The 20,596-nt window shown below is 38.9% G+C and overlaps 1 protein-coding gene across 1 annotated transcript; it reads left to right on the top strand.

Annotated features, from left to right (window-relative positions):
- The first annotated feature begins 469 nt into the window (after positions 1-469).
- TIMM21 (translocase of inner mitochondrial membrane 21) lies at positions 470-11,141 on the top strand. The gene is made up of 6 exons (XM_085323771.1): positions 470-1,106; positions 3,373-3,435; positions 3,549-3,646; positions 5,005-5,078; positions 7,523-7,628; positions 7,724-11,141. The coding sequence occupies exons 1-6, from the start codon at positions 803-805 to the stop codon at positions 7,814-7,816; spliced, it is 738 nt and encodes a 245-aa protein (XP_085179897.1). The 5' UTR covers positions 470-802; the 3' UTR covers positions 7,817-11,141.
- Positions 11,142-20,596: the final 9,455 nt, after the last annotated feature.

Raw genomic sequence — 20,596 nt, 5'->3', positions numbered from 1 at the left:
AAAAAAAAAAAAAAAAAAAAGGTTTTAGGAAAGATTGACAAATAGGATTTGCTCTAACAAGTGGCTGGCTAAATACTGCCGAGACACGTACACATTTGAGTAATGGGACTTTATTTCCATCGGGTTCTGGATCAAAAAAACTGCACTTGCAAAGGGGATCCGCTAAGTGAACAAAATGAAACATATTGTTAGTTTGATTGTTCCTTAAAAAGAATGCGCACGTTTAGTTTATTAAACATATTGGATGTTACTGAAAAAATACTTACTAAAGAAACAGATTTAGAAAATAAAGCCGCCAACGGCCCGCCAGGGCGCGGCGCGCGCAGTGCCTGGGCGTTAACGGCCGCCGGGGCGCGGCTCCGCTCCGCTCGGCTCGGCTCGGCTCGGCTCGCACCGCCTCTCGCCGCGCCGGCCTGGGGGCGCTTTGCATCGCGGTCGCTGTAGTTACTTTCCTGCAAGTCGTTTTCAGTAGCGGGCGCAAGAGGGAGCTTCTGTAAACTACGGTTCCCAGGGCGCGCCGCTAGTTTTCTTTCGGGAAAAGATTTCCGCAAGAGCAATGGCGAGGGGCAGCCGCCGGCGGGCAAGGGGTTGCCGTGAGCTTCTGAAGTGAAGCGCCAGGCGCAGGCCGCGGTTCAGAGCGGGAGGCCGCGCTGATTCTCCTTCCCCGGCGCTCCGGCGCGGCACCCCGCGTGCATGTGTGGCAGAGAGGGCCCGGCTCGCGGCGGCGCGCAGGAGAAACTTTTAGTTGAGCGTCGGTCACGCTTTGGTATCAGCATTTAGAAGCCGTCTGCTTTGCCTCAGCATGTTTTCCGCCTCTCTCGTGCGAGCTAGGCGGTGCGGCGAGAAGCTGCAGGTGTCCCCAGGGAAGTGGCTGCTCGCACCCTCAGGAAGGGTGCTCCCGGGGCCCTGGCCGGGCCTGAGGTGGGGGCACCAGCCCCCCTGCAGGCAGCCCGCCCCGCGCCCCTTCCTGTTTTTACAGGGTGCAAAACAAAGTATCTGGACACGAGCGGGGGGTCTGGGAGCAGGAAAATCTGCCGGTAGTAGCAAACACGTATCTGTGCAAAGGGATCAGAAAGAAGAAACTCTTCTGTCAGCTGCTCAGAAAGGTAAGACGGCTTATAGTCACTACTGAGTGGGAAGAGTGCGCCATGCTTGAAGAGGCTCAGCCATCGGAAACTAGGCACCGTGTTGTATGTTGTAGTTGAGATTTTAAAGTCCCCAAACTSTCGAGTTGAAAAATTGCAGTTCTTAGAAAACCAGCAAGTTGACCCCTCTTCTTTTTACATTATACTGTTTCCTGCTATGGACACTCTTTAGGCGGTATATCACACAAGCATAACAGAAATTCTCTGGTGTCTTGCTGAAAGCTTGTTAGTGTTTAAGTCAAGAATCTGCCACATGACAGGTAAGATATGGAGCCTGTCATTTCCATTCTGTAAAGGAAGACCTGTCACACACAATCCATCTTTTTTACTTATGGTAAAATTGGCAAAACTCTTTGTTACTGGAAATGTTTCTATTATAAATGAGACTTTTACTAGGTGACAAGTAATCTTTTAGCTCAACATTGCTCAACATTGCCTAATTTATCTTGCATTTTTTCACTCTTTCCCTTCTTACCTCACCTGTTGATCAAGTTAATTAGTCTGCTTAGAACTAGGTAATTTGCTTGCAGTTGCAAAGGCAACTCATATAGAGTTTATACTTGTAGTATTAGTACAGTGAGATTGAATTTAATATTCAATTTCATTGGAAAAAAATGTCATAGATGAATGCAACATAATAAAATTTTAGATACTAGAGTAGCTGACAAATGGTTCAGCACTCTGAATAGCTCATGTACAGGAAGCTGTAAGATCTGCAACAATCAGCTAATTTTTCTATATGAACTGTACCGGTAGAGATCTCCTTGGTCATCCAGTTTAGCCCTCTGCTGTCACAGGTATCCCTGTTTTTGTTTTCTTTCTAATGAGCTCTGCAGGCTAACCTTAAAATTAGGTACAATTCTTGTTAATACTTTYTTTTTCCCCTGAGGATTAAAATATGCTGTCTTTAGTAACGCAAGGGGACAGTTTTTAAACTGTAAACAGAAACAATTTGCTGCTGAATTGTTAACTGTTCCATCTGCTCTTCTGTAACCTATACCAGCAGGTGATCTAACCTGCCTTCTGATATGTGACAAACATTTACCTTTCAGCTAGTAGTCCTTAGCCTAATAACTTGTGATTGACACAAATCACCGAGAAAACTACCAGTCTTGACTGATCTGGTATCATTAGCAATTTATTTAGTTCACAGATCATTCTGAAGGGGAAAGAGAGAGACTGGATAAGTTGTTCTGATTGCTTGAATGCTGCAGGTGGTATGTTGTGGTGACCTAGTCTAGACATTAAGTAGAGAGTTGAAACATTTCATTTTACATCTTCACAAAACATCAAACTAAAGCTGGTTTCAGAGATGTGTACACTGAATGTCATGATTTCCTCAATCTGGAATATGTCAAAATATAAATAAATTGCTTTTTGTATATTGCTGCTTATTTTTCTAAAATCTATTCCACTTCATCATCTTTAGTTCAGCTGCAGTTGAAGCAGAACTTAATGTTTGGGGATGAAGAGGGATGAAAAAGAGAAATTTCTCATAGATTATAGTAATTCGCTCTGCTATTTACAATTTTCTTTCTGTAGTAATTGAGTAGTTTGTGACATTAGTTTTATCATAGGATGCCTGTCATCTTGGTTCTTCTCATTCATGTCAACAAAAAGTGGTTGCTACATAATTAGATTCAGAAATCTAAGTGCTTTGAAAAGGTCTTTAAAAACTTCAACTGATGAGAAGGCTGCTGGAGAAAGAGTTATTAAGTTTTCTCACTAATTTGCACTTTGCTAAAAGGCATACTTTACTACTTAAACAAATCAGTAGTCTTTTCCTCAATTCTCAATATTTTATAGCAGAGACTCATAGGATTTTTTTTTCAGTGTTTACACTGACACTTTTACTAGTGCTTTAAAACAAATTATATTGTAAACTACAGTTGACTGTCTCAATAAATACATATTTTGATATGGTAACCCTCCTTTTTATTGCTCACTTGATTGAGAATTCATAAAATCAATTAATTTTAATCAGTTTGTGCTATTTATAAGCTTACACTGTTCTTTACTTTTACTTTTCACCTCTCTTCCCTTGAGTAAAGATTTTAGTGTTGAAGTATTATGGAAGCTGCTACTGGAGCTTTTTTCTTCTGCAGATGTGAGGTCTACCAAAATGCTATTTGAACTGTAGACTAACAGAAGATAAATTATATAATAAAGCTATTCAAATTTTATTATCCAAGCTTGTAACTCCCACATTGTTTTCTGTCTATTTCAGTGAAAGAAGCTGGAAGAGACTTCACATATTTTATAGTGGTTCTTGTTGGAATTAGTGTTACAGGTTTGTTCTTTCTTTTTTTTAAATTACATTCTTTATCAGAAGAACCTTCTCATGAATTCCATCTTGTTGGATTAGTTTTCATTTCAGCAAACTACTTCTTGTTTCTCTTCCAGGTGGTTTATTTTATGTGATTTTTAAAGAGCTGTTCTCTTCTTCCAGTCCAAGTAAGATCTATGGAGATGCTTTGGAGAAATGCAGATCTCACCCTGAGGTTGGTTTTTGAACCTTAGTCATAAAGGGTTTTTTTCTCCCTAATTATTGTCTCTTTTTAGTCAAAAGTTTGCACCAGAAATCTAACAAAGGTACAGGAGTGTCCATAGGGCAGTTAGCAGACAAACAGGAGCGAGATCTGCCTATACCCTATACATTTAGCTGGGCAGAGGAGGGTCAGCTCCAAATCAGAATCCATACTAGATCAGGTTAATCCAAGCACTGCATCTAAGTGAATTAGCCTGCTAAAGGCAAGTATATTGAGTATCACAGCACAGCATGCTGATGCAACTACAGAGCCTCTGACCGTTCAGAGCATGTACTTTTGTCTCTATACAGAAAATTCTATAGATGTACCTGAATGCCTATTAAATATGGGTACTTGCAGAATTCTGTAGATTCGAAAGGCAATTGCTCCCACTTGGGAGCTGTTGTTTTTCCTCCACAGTTACTCTATTGTGACACTTCATTAGGGTACTGTCATTGTGCAAAGAATTGCATAAACAGCCAGGGATTAAACTCTTTAATTTGAAACAAGATTAGCATATCACTATGGGTAAAAGAAGAAGAGAAAGAGGACAGTCACATGGTCACATAACCACATAACATAGCTGAATATAGATAAAAATTAGTCTAAAACTAGATCCTGAAAAGTCACTACTTCAGGAAAAAACAGTGACTGCATGAAATAATTTTTCAGCAAGGTTGTCACTGAGGATAGTCTAGAAATGAAGTGACAAGTTATCATAGAAAAATAAATTTTGCTTTGGAACAAGCTGTTACAAATGAGGTGTCTCTCCAATACCTAAACCATAAAATCATCCTTCCTTTTAACCAACTTGAAAGTAAGTCTAAAGCTTGGTTAATTTGATATGGTTTTATGGATGTGAAATATATGTATATTTCCTTAACAGTAGCGTTTCTTATTAAATTACATGAGGGGGATTCATTTACATTTTAAACTTTGAAACAGTCAGATACCCTCTTAAAGGAGACATGAGCAAACATTTTGTGCTTCTTTTGTTCCTCTTCTACACAATATGTCTGCAAAGTGTGATGTATGCAGTAAGAATGGAGATTAAAATCGTGTAATTTCAGAGGGTTGTACATGTGGAAGATAACAATAGGATTTATTGTATTTATATGCCTGTAAAGAAATCCACTGAAATACAGAAAGCATGCTGAGGCATTTTTGACACAGTTCTCTTTCACAAACTCTTGCCTTCTCCTTGACATATCAGACTCACAAGGGGCATTTTGTTGAAAGAAAATGTGCTCACAGCAGGAACATGAGCTGATACTAGAATGTCTGTGTGAATGCGATACCTTCTGACAGCTCAAACCTCTTTTCTCTTGTAGATAATTGCCGTTTTTGGTGAACCCATTAAAGGTTATGGCGAGACAACACRACGAGGAAGACGACAGCTTGTCAGGTGTCCTTTGGTATTTTTTGCACAGCTAAGACACCTTAGGTTACATTGTTGCAAGTTAGATCTAGATTACTGAACTGACAGGGTAYGTGACATATCTTGTCACTTTTGAATGGAAATGAAAGGAATATTTTTGTGCAGCAGATACCAACATTTAAAAAATATTTGGGTGCAATCTTTAGGTCAAAGAGTTTCTGTTTGGTCTGTCTGATGATGTAGAATTAGAGAGTACTTGCAAGTACTGTTAGTGTTGACATGTTGACATCACCCCAGAGTTAGTCTTACAAAATCCAGATGCTAGGCCCTTGTGTAGTGGGAGATTAGCTAGCTCTATTACCTGAACGGCTAACCTTATATTTACAGGACAAGAAAACAAGCTGGAAGGGGATGTTGAAAGTGAGAGAAGTCAGCCAAAGTTAGGCTTATTTCTTTGTTGCAAGTGTAAAGAGGTACAAAGGGGCATGGGCACTATAATGATGTCTGATCTCTGGGCCTTTGACCATTAGAGGTGGATTTCACCACTGAGTTAGACACCTGAACTATATACTAAATGCAGTGTATATGCAATATAAAATTCAAATTCTGAGTACCTCAGAACAAGAAATGGCCAGTATGCTAAAGGGAGAGCTCCTCCCTCCAAAAAATAGGACAAGTCTTAATAAGTTAGCACTTGGGCACAGGCATGCATCTAGGGAACAAGGAGACACCCAGATCAGATGGAAGTTTATATTTCGAAACACTAATTAAGAACAGTGGAGAGATTTTTCTCCCTTCGAAACAATAGTTCCTTATCAGACCACAAAGAATGAGGGAGATGATAACTTTCAGGCTTTCACAAGCCAAGCTGGTCAGTTTAAAGCAGGTTGGATTTGGCTGCACAGGTTACAGTCGCTGTAGTGACTGCATGTCCCTGGTTGATATGCAGSATTGACTGCTGGTACTGGTATTTCTGGTACTTGAGGCTACAGGTCTATTGTGTATTTAATAGAACAGCTCTCACCTAAACCATTTCTGAGTGTGTTTGTTTATTGCTCTCCTGATGAGGTAAAAAAACAGAACTAATTCTTACAGGACATAAATCTTCCCTGCCCCATAGCCCAACAGGGACTTTGTCTTTACTAGGTTCTTTGATTTGAGTTTATTCAAGCAGGTTTCGTATAATATGGGATACATAAGCCTAAATATAAAATTTGAACCATGAAATTGAGATTTTTAGGAGATTGATTTTTTTTAACTTTGAACTAAAAATTTATGTTTTCATCAGACTGTGTGAAATGGTGGTGTTCAAAGTGGAACTGCTAAACAAAAAGAATACAAAAAATAGTTTTAAGCATCTGTCTTTAAAACAAACTATTTGGAAAACTGAATGTAYAGTCAGTGTTTTCTTAGTATTTGATTTCCATCTTCTTGAAAGTCAAATTTGTATAGCTTTTTGAGCCAATGACTTGGTAAAATGGTAGAGCTCATGTCTGTGATATGAAGATGACTTTAGATGTCTCAAAATATGTACTGATTTATTGTGCATATACATCTTGAATGTGAATTTACTGCAGTGAGATTCTTGATTTGTATTTATTCCTTGTAACATTCCATATCACCTTAAACTGTATTGAAAGTTTAATTCACAGTGTATATTTAGGTGCAACTATTGGAAAGAAGAGCTTGGTAGTATGCAGCAGTTAGTAATTTCAGTAGGAAGCCTAAACTGGCACAGAATGCAGGTCTGAACATTAGTTTTTGGAAATGGTCATCTAGAAAGTGACCTGAGTTTTCTGTTTATCTAGTGTTTGGCTGTAACTTAAATACCAGCTTTTGGGCTGKAGATCTGATACAAGTGCCAAAGTTATACAACTTCAGTAAAACAAAATTACTATAAGCTTTACTTATTTTAGCAATAAATAGCTTGACCTGATAACTATGTTGATTAATAGAGTTCTTTTTGCATATTTTTGCTTGGTAACTTAGTTAAGTGCCTAAAGAAACTTGGCCAGTCTGGATGATTTCTTTCCTAAAGGTCAGGTTCTGAATCTAAGGATTCTTTAGAATAAATGCAGGAAAATTTCAGAATTTTCAGCTGTCAGCTTGTTGTTGAGTTTTTRGGGGAGGATTTGCATATCAATTTCTTTCAGTAAGCAATGAGGACATGTAAGCACCTCATCTGTTAACCATTTCTCTAACCAGTCTTACCTGTCTAACCATCTCTGCTTAACCAACTCTCTTTTCTAACTKGCTGCTGCTCCCAAGATGCCTAGAGTAAAACTTGGGAAGATAAATGAAGAAGGAAGAAACCCTTGATACCATGTAGACTCTACGATAAAAGTTGGAATGCACTTTCTCCCAAAGTAGTTCAGCAATTCCTCTAGATAAGAAGTTGAAATTTGAAGTTTAACGAGCATATTATAGGTAGCCTTGCCTAGTGGGTTGAGTTTTTGTTTTACTGTTTTTAGTCATGTGGAATACATAAAGGATGGACTGAAACACATGCGCTTAAAGTTCTATATTGAGGGTTCAGAACCAGGAAAGCGGGGAACAGTCCATGTGGAGGTCAAAGAGGTATGTTCATTTGCTAGATATAGCTGACAAGCTTAATCTCACATGTGTACTACTGAAGAGAAAAACAGAGCCTGAAATGTATTTCCTCATTACAGAATCCTGAGAGAGGAAGACTTGAGGTCCGCTACATATTTGTGGATGTTGAGACCTTTCCCAGAAGAACCATTATCATTGAAGACAACAGATAGCCAAAGATCAAAGTTGAATGAAGTTACTGTCTCATCTTTCTGAGTACCGGATGCATAGCCGGTGTACACATGAACTGTGTGGCGTTCTCAATTGTATCTTGAAGCATTGGGATTGTGCTGCAGGAAGTACCCTCTCAGAGCCTCCACTAAGGTCTTTCCTAATAACAAATATAGGACTTGATGTGAAGGAAATGAAAAATAGAGCCATCGCTTATGGCAACTAATTGTGACATAGGAAAATAATGGCACGTAAGGGACTATTTAATGCTGGCTAAAATGTCTACACACCCAAAAGCTAAGTCTTCCAAGGTTTGAGGTCTGGGGAGGTGTTTGTTTTCCTTTGCTTGGATTTTCCACTAGCCCTGCAATAAAGTGATACTGAAAGTGTAGACAAACTCAGTGTTTTCATTCTGGGTGGCTTTGTGTAGGTAAGGTAAAATAACATGTGTTTACTGATYCAACATAGGTCTAGCCCAGGTGAATCTAAGAATATGAATTGTGGAGACCCATGGAAGGTGACTAGAGATAAAGAATGTTCAATATTAGTRTCTTCTAAATAAATTAACAACACAYGCATGCTATCTGTTCCTTCCAAGGTTTGCCACTCTGTTCCACTAACTATGACAGAGTGGTGTAGCTGCTCTCCACGGTCCAAAAGTTTTCCATTAACTGTTATTTAATTTACATCTTCCAGAAAYTGATTCATATAGTTTTACCCAAACTCAAAAGCTCAACTTAAGACTAAATTTATTACCTGGGTTTCTTAATTAGTTCAACATGGCAGAGAGCAAAAATAACTATGTATTAGACAGACTCAGTGGTATCCAGCTGTCAAGCAGTACTGTACAAAAAACTTCAAGCTTTGGCTTTGCTCTTCGTAACCTTTTTCTTAAATACAAACTAATGCATTATCTAGTAGTTATCTCCAATATGTCATGAGCTTTTTAGTTCACTTTTTTTTTAATCTCTGCATTAAGCATACACTGACATTCAGTTATAAGCTCTTCTTACCAGTTGATTAAATAGTATATTTGAATGATTTTAACTGCAGACAGTATTTCATCATACAATACCACAAATATCATTAATAGCCCTTTAGTAATACTTTGCTTGACTTTAGCCATCATGATTTTTGCCTAGTATTTAATTGCTTATCGGTCTCCATTATCTCATTTGCACTGTAAAATAATTAGACATAATATTTTTAGGACTTAACTTTGCTTTATATTAAGCACTACAGCTTTAGCTTCACACACTCTCATTGTCCAAGAGTGTTCAGTGAAGAGGAATTGCATTCTCCTGAATTCTGTAAGCACAGTAGAGAAGAGTAGCATACATACAGCAGAACAGCTGCCAAGGTTACTCTGAATGATTAACTACCAGGTATTTTAGACATATATTACATTGTATGTAATATAGCTGACTTGTACTGTGCAGGCCAAAAGGATTTTACAAAGCTTCTAAAATCAGTTGAGACTGACCAAGCTATTTTCACATTTAGTAATTTTAGCAATGATAGATTTACCTGATTTCATTTATCCGTTAATGTRTGCACATCAAAACTAGTAAGCCTACAATTCTATACCTAGTCAAAAGCTGTGAAAGTCAAGGTTTGTACTCTATCTGCAGCTCCCTGTTGTTAGTATGGGAAATCACTGTGGTACTTGATATACTGCCATGAAGTAATTTTGATAAGCTTTTATTTTTGCCTAGTCGATGAAATCATTAATGCCAGTCTGAGAGGGTGTCTTTAAAGAAGAAAATAGTTGATTCCAACTGTTCATATCATTTTCTTGAAAGCAGTAGAGTCAATAACATCTTTTCATGCCACTCTTGACTTCCTAGTTTTTTTGCATTACACTTTACCAAAACTTTGTTTCAGGAGTAATTTTCAAACCAATCTGATGCTTTGTAACATAGTACAAAAAGAAAAGTGGGGGTCCTCGTATCATTAAAGGCTGCTGCATTACTGATTGATAGCATTACATACTATGAGTAGCTGCCTCCATTTATGTCTGGTTACTATGTCATGCCATTGAGGTTACTGAAAACCTTCTCTGCAAGAGGTTTATCRTGAATACAAGACATAACAGATTAGAGCATCTTAAAATACTGCAATCTATAATAATTTTTATAATTAATACTCAGCTTACTAGCCTTATGCCTGTATTATACCTTGATAACATGTAATCATTTTTTACCCTTTATAAAACAACCCTATGTAAAAATAYAGTTTAGTCTAGAAAATGTGATACTATTTTTGCTTTTCTTCTATGAGTTTTTCCCATACCGAGCTCCCTGAAAGCTGTTGTAAAATTCCATGTCAACAACTGAAGTGACAGGTTAGACTTTTTTCCTTTATCTGTGTTCCAGTTTTGCTCTCTTACTAATCTGAGCGCAGTTTATTTTCAGTCTTTCCCTGCTGGAAAGAGGAGTACTTCCTAAAGCAAGATGTAAAAAACATTTTTTTATAGTAAATGGTACATAAGAACACTGTGCCAAGTTCAGTCTTTTACGGAGGGGAAAAAAAGTCATGAGTCAGGGCTCAAAAGACATTTTGAAAAAAGATAACCCAACTACTAGGTTTACTTTTGTCTTGTTTTAGAACCTTGTTTGCACTGAAGAAAGCAACTGTCGGGGCCAGGAACTGTCTCTGGAAAAGGAAGGATGCTAACCTCACATAACAATGCTTTTTCAACAGTGCCAATAAGTAATATATCACATCAGGCTTGTGCTAAAACATCAAGACTTGTCAGTTGGGGTTAATTCTTGTATTTGCCTTCAGATTGAGAAAATGGACTAGGAATTTTCTACTGAAAACAGTGTGAAGGAATCTGGGTGTAAACAAAGAATCAAAGAAACGTACACAGAAATACATTTTTTCCCAAGAATTGTGTAAAAGACTTGTGTAAATGGGAATGCGATCCTTCGGCTACTGGTCACTTGAGAAGCAGACATCAAAATGGAAGCTTTCAAAGTTGTYGGTATGACTCTCTACTACCATTCAGCAGGTACAATAATTGCACTGTGCCCTCCTCATTGCTTAGGCATTTGTATCAAACCTCAATCTCTTGCTCTGTAGCTGGGAATGAATGGTGCAACTACAGRTGTCAGAAAAAGTCTTGGTGTAGTCAGCTGTTCTGTTTGGCTCTTTGGCAACTAGTCCAGACCCAGATAAAAATGCAAAGCGTGAACCTCTGTAATGCAGTACATTACAAGGAACTGGAGAATTCAGAGAAGCAAAGTGAGATTGCTTCCAAGCTAGTTTGGGTCAGAAGTAGCCCCAATATGACAGGGTTATAAATAAATTTTTTTCTCATCTTTACTCGTGTAGTACACTGTTGTCATTTCCATAACTTGTCTTTCTCATATGGAGCTGCAGGAAAGCAGGCAGTTTAGTGCACTTGCTTAAAGTGGGAGGATGTGCAGGTGCTGTGGCACTCCCCATAAACTTTGTAATAAGCAAAATATCTCAGGCTGCGAAGAAGCTGCAGTGGAGGAATGCATTGTATATAAAGCATCTTCATACCTCTCCCTGTGTTGCACCTAGCAGAACACTAGAGACACAGAACAACATTTTGCTTCTAAGAAGCAGAAAAATAAAAAAGCAATTGTAAATGGGTAATTACCATCAGGAACTGTTACTCACTCTTTCCTAATTAAAACTTAACAAGCTTTAATTTTGTGGGAGTCTTAAGAAACAGAACAAGTCAGTCAATCCCTGTCCTGGTCGAAGGGGTGCAGAGCCCTCAGAGTCCCTTCTTTCTGATATTCTTTGCTGAAGCTAAAGTTGCATTACACGCCCCATCATGGCTAGTACTAAAAGCTATTCACAGACTAGTGGAGCTGCAAGTCTTGCAGCCCTATATCCAGCAGTCTCCTTTCCCTTTGGCCTCCTCCGTCAACCTCCCCACACCCCACAGAAAAAAAAAAGGAGGGGGGGGAGAAGGACCATGTTATCTATAATTAACTTCTGACATTCAAACATTTATAACTAGATTGGCTGTGCCCCTAGATGAACTCTTACACAGATCATCCTCTTACGAACTATCCCGCTTGAGTGGGCAAAGTGAGATATGCCTCACCATGTTATGCTGGTCCCACATACAGAGGAGCTTCTTCTGCTGTAATTCCAGAGCACCTCATAAGACTGAACGTGCCCTTAAGTGAAGATAGCAGGAGAGAAGATGGCCATTCAGTGCAAGACTGCTTTCCAGAGCTAGTTACTTCCCAGTTGGCAAAGGGCTGCCTAAGTACAGGGCGTTCTTGGCTCTAGGAAGTGTTATTTCAGGAGAACATTTCAGTACTTCCCTTAAAGCTGCCTTTTTCTRTGGAATAACCCATGCCTAAAGAAGCACAGTGCTCCATCAATGTACTTGGCTTTCCAGCCATGTTACCAAAGTGCTAGCTAAATGCAGCAGTAAGAGACAGGCATACATCTATAAAATGTCCAGGAAGACCAAATAATAGATTTTCAGTATATCTCTCTTTCAGAAGACTATCTAGACCTAAATACCTTTATCATTGCTATTTCAAAATATTTTGAAAGACTCAATATTCCTTTTAAACTTTTCTAGTTCCGGTTTTTGTCTATATGTCTGAAAGTACTATGTATCAGGAAGTGACCTCAGTTCATAAAGTGTTCTTAAAAAAAAAACAAAACTGCAGTATCACCTCACTAGTTAAACTGATACCTGAGGGTGTTTTTCTTTACATTGCCTGAATGGAGGGGCATGTCTGAAAAAGAAATCACTTTTCCTGCTTTCTGAAAAAGCTGATAATGTGTTTGGTAAAATGAAAGCAAATTAAAAGAAGAATCAAAAGGAATACATCTTTACCTAGGTTTTAGATATATTAGCATTTTTAATTTGGACATATGACAAATACAAGGCTCAAATGCTTTTAGATCTTAGCRAAGGAAAGCTTTGGGGAATCATTTTTCAGTAAAATCTCTTCAGTGAAATAAGGAACTTCATAGCTTATTTTATTGTCCTCCTTCTAGCAAAATACCCATCACTAACAAGATAATTTAAGCTTCATGAGATTTCAGGGGTATTAAGAACATATATGTTTGTAGTTTATCTCCAAAAAAAAGTTAGGTTCTAGCTAACACAGAAGTCTTTACAAGAGCTAGTTCTTTCATTCCATATTCCTTGTGAGAACGAAGTAACTAACAAAAATTCTGCAGGCAATGCCTTTGGCTCTTCTCATTATTGTGGTTAATGATGGTGCACTGCATTTTGCAAATGCAGTGTTTCATACTGCAGCTCTTTAGTGGAAGGAAGTAGGGCACTGATCAGGAAACCGAAGACTTCTGGCATCCACAAATCTGGAGTCACAATACCCTATTTGTATGTGCTTAGCTCCCAGAGTGGAATCCAGCAGCCAATCTTACATGCCCAGGGTCTGAATGCATATGGTGAAAAGGGGGACAGTCCAAAAGCCTGCACAGGCAGAAGCGTGGAGCATGAAGTTCTCTCCGCCTCCGTGAAGTTTAGGGCCACCAAAATGGTTAGGCTTTGGTGGCCCTGTCAACGCAAAGTACCTCCAATCACACAGCAGTGATAATAAGAATGAGCTTCAACTGTCATTTAAATTTAGTCCTAGTGGTTAGAGTATTCACCCARAAAATACATGAGGTCAGTACTATCCAGAAGCTCTGCCCATATACCAAAATGAGCTTGGGAATCATGCAGCCAGGGAGGGAAAAAGACAAATATAACTGTAGTGTGGGGYTTAATACATACACCTGGAAACAGAGATGCCTTCATTTTGACTCCTCACATAACTGTTTCTGTATTTTATTGCTGACAGTTATAAGAAAAGCCACAAATTGTTCTGAGAAGTTGGACTGTAGTGCAACACCTCATGCGTTCCTCAGTTATCCTAGGCACTCAGCTATGCAGCAGTACTCCCTCTTTCTGGTCCCTGGTAAGAGTTATTTCTGGAGGAGCTGGTGGAGCATTCCCCAGGCAGCCCAGTCTTTAACATTGTGTGAAAACCCTTTCTGGAGAGACAGAAGATGAGTAACTGAACTCCTTGAGGCTGAGGGAAAGGTAAATCTCAGTCTCTAACTTACCTACCCTCTAGGCTATGGATATGAAGGTAGGCACTATTGTCGGCTCTGCTGCTTTGAAAAGGACGCAGTCACAGCAGCCCTTTGTGAGGAGCTTGTCCGCACATGAGCRGGCTCCATGACCTCCACATCAATTCATGCTCCTCTACCATGCAAAACCTGAGCAGGCAAAGGCAACTTAGGCACCAGGCTGGCCAAAGAGCTGCAGCCAAGGGGCTTGTGAAAATGCAGTATTTGCAACTCCTTGTGGACTTTTAAATGAAAAGTAGAGATGTCTAGTGAGTCTAAAGGTGAGAATTGAGCGTAACCAGCGTTAGCATTGCTGTTTTGCCTTTTGCACTGCAATTTCACTTATGTCCTGATTCGGGTACTTGGGTCTTTATTGGATGTAGCCTTAGTGATCAACATGAGGTTTAACTCAGAACTCAGAAAAGAGGAAGATTCTTTATGCTGTCGGTCTGTGTGGACCAAACTTGGATTCATGTTTAAAAATGATTTCCTCAAGCCTTATTTAAAGCAGACAACTATATATAGGGACCTTCATCAAAGCTGGTGAAAATGATTAGTCCAACAAGACATCCAGTTCAGAGAATACTGATCTGTGCTGCATCACCACTTTGCCTGGTGGTAGTTTTGCACTGAAGGAGAACAAATGCATTCACTGATTTTTAACATAAAGTTTTAGAACACCCTGTTGTAATTCTGAAGAACGTTACCTTAGATTGTTCCTTAAAATGTTCTTTCTGCTTCACTGGATCATTGTGCTAATATTAGGTATTCCAGAGCTGCTTCTGCATGGCAAACAGCTCAGTTCTCTCACTGAACAATGCTTGGCTAGAGAGAAAACAAAATAACTGGCAGGTTCAGTTTTACATTTCGGTCCAGACATGATGGAGTCAACCAATACAAGCAATAAATACTTCAGTGTTTCCTTTTCAAACAGCTTTCCTCTTCTTTCTCTAGGAAAGCACAAAATTATAGCTTATGGCAGTTACTTTCTGATGTGAAACTGTCATGTTATTGTTACTAAAGCTATGGATTGGAAAAAAAAAGACTGTTAGGAAGTTGGAGCCAAAACAATGACATTTTCATGGAAAGCAAACACATTTTCCTAAGTTAGCTTTGATTGTTGCAGAGCTGAATATATATATTTATTATATTTAAACTCCTTTGCTCCTTTAGGAAATAAAAACGTGACTTACCAGTGAAATGCTGTTTTTCCAGGAAAAAAAAATGCTGTATAATAGACCATACACAATTTATTTGAGGCAAATGCACAGCTTAGTCTTAACTCAACTTTCATGTCTCTGCCCTTGTTTTGGTGAATGCCAAAACTTGTGTTTAGGCAACTTGTTTCTAGTGTAGGCAACCAATATCCCCTAAAGCTGGTTTGTGGAAATAATAACTTTATTCTGACATCTAGATGGTGTGTGTGTGTGTGTGTGTGTGTGTGTATGTATTAGTATTTACCTTATTGTAACTAAAAGAAAGATGCCTTCAGGGAATTAGTTTTGTTAAAACTTTAAAGTCTTAAAAAATGACTACCTGACTTTTTTATTGCACTTCAGTAAACAGAAGTTCGTGTAAACAATTTAGAATTTTAGATTGGGATAGAAAAATGTTGCTGTGCATGACTAATTTGATTGAGTTTTAAAATGACCTGGACACATAAATAACTCAAGCATAGAAATCAAGTTGCAACAACCCATTTAGGCAACAAAATCATGATCCGGGTATGTTTACAAATGAATATACAATTGATACAAGAAACTTCAGCAGACTCACCTAACAGCAGCAGAGAAGGCCTAAGCCCGAGAGATGGTCATTTGCTCAGTGCAGAGAGTAACAAAACTCCAGTACACATTCTCCCTAGGCAGCTGGGAATATGTAGCATTATGATATGATAAACCAAGGATTATGAAACATTGGTTTCAAACGAGGCTGTAAATAACTAAATTTGTTGATTTTTCTTAGTAAGAGCTCAGGGGTTTTTTTTATTCTATATGTCTTATGTAGAAAATTCTGTGGGAATTGTAAAAGAACATGAATTAATACCTTCTCATGCATAAGCGCAGTATACTAACAATATCTTAAGAGTGGTATATAGTTTAAAGTTGAACTATATAGCACAAATGCTTTGCAAGAAAAAGAACACCTTGTTTGGAAGTCTTATGGTTGTCCTAGGAGGAACACATTCGATTCCCTTCTCACACAGGTCAGCAAGCAACTGTGAGACTTCTAAAAGTATAAGAAATAAGTGCAATTATGTGTTTCAATGAAGTAGTTCAGTTTGGAATGCCTCTATTTGAGGTGAGTCGTATAAAGTTTTATGCTCTCTGTGTTCAGTATCAAACTACATTTCAATTTAAATATCCACATAAAAAATAAGACCAGCTATAAAAATAGCGTACTAAGTAAGCTTATAATTATCTGTGTAAAGGAGATGACACAGTACTTCTAAGAAAATGTCAGGGAACTTAAACTAATAGAAATGATCAGATTTAATTGTCATACGTGGCAAGTACAAATATTTACCCACATACATGAGAGTGCTCTGTTGCATCTACTCTGAAGTTGGCTTTTGCCTGACCTGGAGGCAAGGGGAGGGCAGAGGCATCCATTCGCTCCTTGTCCTCCTGGCTGAGGTTGCAATGCCCTCATTTACCCCAGGGCACAGAGCCATGGTAGCGAGGGGCCTTGCAGCTCTGCCATCTGCTATGCAACCAACCTCCAGGCATCAGCAACGCTGGGAGCTACTGCAGACCCCAGGAGAAGCTCCACACCTTGCTGAATTCTGGTTCTCACTTCTGTCTTAGCTTAAGACATACCTGAGGGTCTGTCTTTCTTGCTTACCTTCTAGCTACACTGAAAAATATCTAGCTGAAATCTAACAGTACTTAAAACTTGAGCTGCTTGGCCCAGGAGGCTGACGCATGACCTTGCTGCAGCATGCTGCTGACACAAGGGTTGTTGCATGTTTTGCAGCACACTCTTAACGCCAGTAGGCTATTTCCAGAAGTGTTACCTCCGGTATAGAGAACTTGCACTAACTTTGCAATGATAGAATACCCACAKAGACTATTTCTGATGACTATCTAATTCCAAGTCACGTATTTGTGTCTGCTTCTACATCTTAAAGYTTCCTGTCATTGTGCTGAGAAACCTTTACAGCATAATCATGTTTATCTAGCCTCCATTTAATTACAATTCCTCTTTATCTGAATCATAATTAAGTTCTCTAGCATGATTTGCCTTCTTGTCTTGCTCCCCACAATTAACTCCATTAACCTTCATTTATCCAAGTGTGTTTTCTTTGCAATTTTTATATGAACAGGATTGTTTCGCAATTTCAATCCTAATTGCTTTTTCCACTAAAAACATAATGATTTTAGCCATAACAATGTCTTATTACAGCTTTTATACACACACAAAATATGTGGCTCTGTTCTCTAAGATCCATTGYGCTTTATTAGTGTTACAACGTCAGTAGGGAAGCTAGAAGTGAATTGATATTTTGTATGCTGTCTGGGGTCATCCATTACCCTATGCGTGATAATACCAAACTGAATCTCAGTAGAGCAGTGCAGATTTTCAGAATGTCACTACCTGATTTTCACCGTTGTAGTTACCAAGCTGTGCGCATCTCCTCCTCTTCTGTATGGCTGCAAAATCACCATATTGAATTGTATGAGACTGTTAAAGATAAAAGTGGCAGAATAAAATAGATGWGAAATTTCAAGATTTACAATCAAGAGTAGACTTCTGTCAACCATCACAACTACTTTTCTTTGAAAACATCCATGAGAAGTGTCTTACTTCACTATTTTTTTTTGTATCCTTCCCACTTATTTTCCCCGAATTCCTCTTTTTCACATTGTTTCAGAAGTACTGCCAGGCTTTTCATATTTTCCTCTTTTTCTTCAAAATGTTATGCCTAACTTGCATGTCTACATTTGTCTTCTTTACCCGTATTTAATTTAGTAGAATGGAAGCTGAGGAAGAAATATTCACCTTCAGTATCCAAGGTTTCTGGAGCTGGCAGCTTTTCTCCTGTGGCTTTCTCCAACTCTTCCACCATGCCGACTCACTGAAAAGCTGGTGGGAAGTCAATTTCTGCAGCCTCTCTCTGAGGGCTGTTTGGGTGGTAAATAATCTTATAGCCACCAGTCAAATATACTTTACCAGAACTTAAGGTTATATTGTGAAATGTGCTTACAGTGAAGTGACTTCAGGGAAATCATTTTCATTTGACCAAATGACTGATTTTTACATAAAACAGCAGCAGTATAACATGCAACACATTGCCTATTAAGATTTGGAGGTATGATTATATCAATTTACAATAGGATGTACAATGTTTTTATATCCAAAATGAAAGCCAGGGAATTCAGCCCTGTCCCATCAAATATTGTACAATAAATCCCAMAGAACAATGTCATCATGTCATTCAAACAAGCCTTTGCCCCATGCTGCAACTACTTGCATTTTCATTTGGCATATGGGTATATATAAATGCACATATATAAGTATATGTATGTTCTTGACCTCATCTTTGTAACCTCATACATGATACGTAATATCATAGTAACCCAGCTTCTGAYGCCATTCAAAAATAGACACCTGCCATTACTGATCAAGACATAACTGAGATCAGGTCTCTAGTGCTGTTCCTGAGATCACTGTGATCTGCATAAGCCATRCAGAATTCACGCATGGTGAATTCTGGAGGGTGGATCAGATCAGTCCCTTCTGAAGTGAATTTCTGAAGTGTTTTGTCCAGCACCCCATCCAGAGCTCCAACCACTAACATCTCGAAAAGATCCAGATATCCCCCAATGGCAAACACTTCAAGGAGAGTTTAAAAGAATTCAAATAAGCATTACAAGTGTATAACTTTTGTTAAGGTTAAAGCCAGTCAACTTCAATCTTTTCTCCTGGGCTGAGTGAATCATGATGGCAGTTTTTCCTTGATAATCCCTCACGCCATCCTGCGTTGCAATGGTAAAGGCCAGAAAAGTATTGCTTCATTTGCTGGAGGCTGTCAGCCTTTGGGGTGGAATACCAATGTGAAAGCATTCATTTCTGGTGAAGTTTCCTGGCTTGGCCACATGAAAGGCTATGCTTAAGATTTGCAAAAGCTGAGTGACTAAAGGTTTCTGGTTCCTATTCCAGAATCCTRCTGCAGAAGAGGAAGAATCCCAGACAGAATACCCACAGCTGAAACAGTCCTGCCAAATTCAGCTTTGCACAGTACGGTGAGATGGAAAGCGGCACCTTTTCATCACAGCACTTCCGAAAGACCCACAGTATTGAAAAGGCCTGTGAGATGCTCTGATCTGACTGTCTTATGATCAAAAAAAAAAAAAAAAAAAAAAAAAAAGGATTTGACAGAGGGTAGCTTTTTCAAAAGCAATCAACTAACTTTGGACTAGACCATGCAGAAAATTCTCAGATGCAACTTTTTTTCCTGTTAAAAAAAAAGAGCATTTCATGTAATTTAAGATACTTCACACAGCTAGCTGTTGACTGTGATTGACCTTGCTTGCCAGCCCAGATTGCACTGGGAAGCCCCTTGACAGTCCCCCTGGGGAGCTGCTCAGGAGTTTGGCTTTTTGGCAAGCCAGATGGGGAACAGAGGTGGCGTTCACAGCTTAGAAATCCCCACTCGCAAGCTTCCTAGGCCATGAAGCAACTCCAGCTGCTCTTCCCATCTGCAAGATGCAACAGGAGTCAAGTAGCCCTGGGAGAAGCTTCTAAGCTTATACCTTGTTCCTACACAAGGCTYTGGAGGTCCATAGTTTGGAGGGAAAGGGGGCGGGAGTCCCAAGAACCGAAAAAGATATATATTAATGAACAACTCAAAGTCAGAGATTTTGCCATGTACTATTCACCAAGCAGGGAACACAGGAGCTACATAAATAACTTCTGAAGATCTTTACTAAAAAGTGGAAATAACCTAGTAAGATGAGGAAATGAGTATCAAATTTAGAGGGTGCCCTGTTTGCCAGGCACCTAAATAAATTGCTCACATCTCACTGTACCAGAACAGTAAGCATTCAGATTAACAAGAATTCCTACATCTTTGACATTCATTATCCTGAGAAGCACCAGCATCCTAAAATGAAACAGTTTCCTCTGACTTTGTTACTGCTAGCAAGAACTTAGCAAACAAGAAGTTTTGAATTCTACAAYAGAAGTGTGATAGTTTCATTTTGAACACAATATCCTGGATTGTTTTCCAATGCACTGTGTTACAGGAAAAATTAAAATTCCACAAGAACACATAGGCAGTTAAAAAACTTGCAATTGAACACACCCTAAAAGAATATATAGATAAGCAGTCACTGCAATTTCATAAATATATACAAGATTTTATACGCGGATTCAGACACGCGTAAAGGTGCCTACAGATTAAGCTGACAGTACATAAACTTAGTGGTTAACTTAATATACCAGCAACTTCCTAGCTGCTGGAAAACTAACCCTAAGCTTTTCATTCTGGTCCATGCTATACAAAGAATTTGAACCTAATGACTTAATGACTTATTCATTTCTTTGCCTTTCTAGCAAAAAAGTAGAGTTGCTAGACAAGAGCAAGCTTCTGGTTCAAGGTCACTCATCTTCCCTCTGTGAATACAGGGAAGGTTGCTGGAGACCAGTGGTAGGCTCTGTTCTAGATCCCCATATACCACTCATGTTCCTCA

Source organism: Rhea americana, unplaced genomic scaffold (assembly GCF_003343005.1).
Source record: "Rhea americana isolate MKP2758 unplaced genomic scaffold, rheAme1 scaffold_87, whole genome shotgun sequence".
Lineage (NCBI taxonomy): Eukaryota > Metazoa > Chordata > Aves > Rheiformes > Rheidae > Rhea > Rhea americana.
This window is presented reverse-complemented; position numbering and strand designations above follow the sequence as displayed.